At 40.2% G+C, this 974-nt stretch overlaps 1 protein-coding gene across 1 annotated transcript in view; it reads left to right on the top strand.

Annotated features, from left to right (window-relative positions):
* Positions 1–974, top strand: part of DPP10 (dipeptidyl peptidase like 10) — a 531,248-nt gene that overhangs the window by 441,813 nt on the left and 88,461 nt on the right. Inside the window, exon 10 of the mRNA XM_019522800.1 lies at positions 529–626. Within this exon, the coding sequence (XP_019378345.1) occupies positions 529–626 (98 nt within the window). The remainder of the gene's footprint in view (positions 1–528; positions 627–974) is intronic.

Raw genomic sequence — 974 nt, forward strand, 5'->3', positions numbered from 1 at the left:
ATCTATTTATCCAAACACTGGATCTTTGAGTTGATTATTTGTATACACTGGGTTTATATTGGGTCTTCGACTGACCATCATGGAGCATCTCTGCTTGTGGTGTGTTGGGTTGTTTGTGCTACAGATTCTCATGGTTCTGAAAGCTTTATTTTGATCACCGTGGCATATATTTTCCCTTGATCCACATGCATCAGTATGGTAAAATGTTAATATAAAGATTCACAGTTAGAGTTATGGGGCCAGTAAATCACTGTGCATTGCTAAATTTTTGGTCAATGAATGCCATTCTATAGGTGGTACAAGATGAGTACTATTAGGTTTGATCTATATTTTTGTGTGTGCAGCTGATGTGACTGAGCATTACACAAGACAAAGCAAGAGTACATCATTGTTTTCAGTTGAATATCACTTTAAAGGATTTTCTAGCTACGACAAACAGACAGAAATATTGAAATACCTTTATCTTTGAATCTCTTTTGCTGTCATTTCCCCACTAACTTTAAAGCTCCTCCTTTCTTCTTTTCAAAGGCAGGTCAAACAAACCCAACAGTAAAGCTGTTTGTAGTCAATCTTTATGGACCAACCCATACACTTGAACTCATGCCACCTGACAGCTTCAAATCAAGGTATTCATTTTGATTGTTTTGTGAAACTCATGTTTAATGTAATGAAAGCACCTTTGAGTCTACCCCCACCCCCAATCTGCCTTTATACAACAACAGTTTCTATTCACTGAAAGCCTCTTGATCTGTGTTCCCAGGGCTAAACTTTATTGATGAATATGAGAATAGAATACAATAGAATAGAATTTAATGGATTGGCACCCATACTAGGAGTCTTGCTGTCAGTGCCATAGCAGCAAAGTTTGGTGCCCAGGGCAAAGCCCACAGTGGCAGCTCATCCTTGCCCCATGCACAGATCCAGGGGCACACGCCCCCCCCCCCACATTTGCCTGGGAGTGCACATAGAGGCAG

This window comes from Gavialis gangeticus, unplaced genomic scaffold, assembly GCF_001723915.1.
Source record: "Gavialis gangeticus isolate Ggan-Ray unplaced genomic scaffold, GavGan_comp1, whole genome shotgun sequence".
NCBI classification, from domain to species: Eukaryota; Metazoa; Chordata; order Crocodylia; family Gavialidae; genus Gavialis; species Gavialis gangeticus.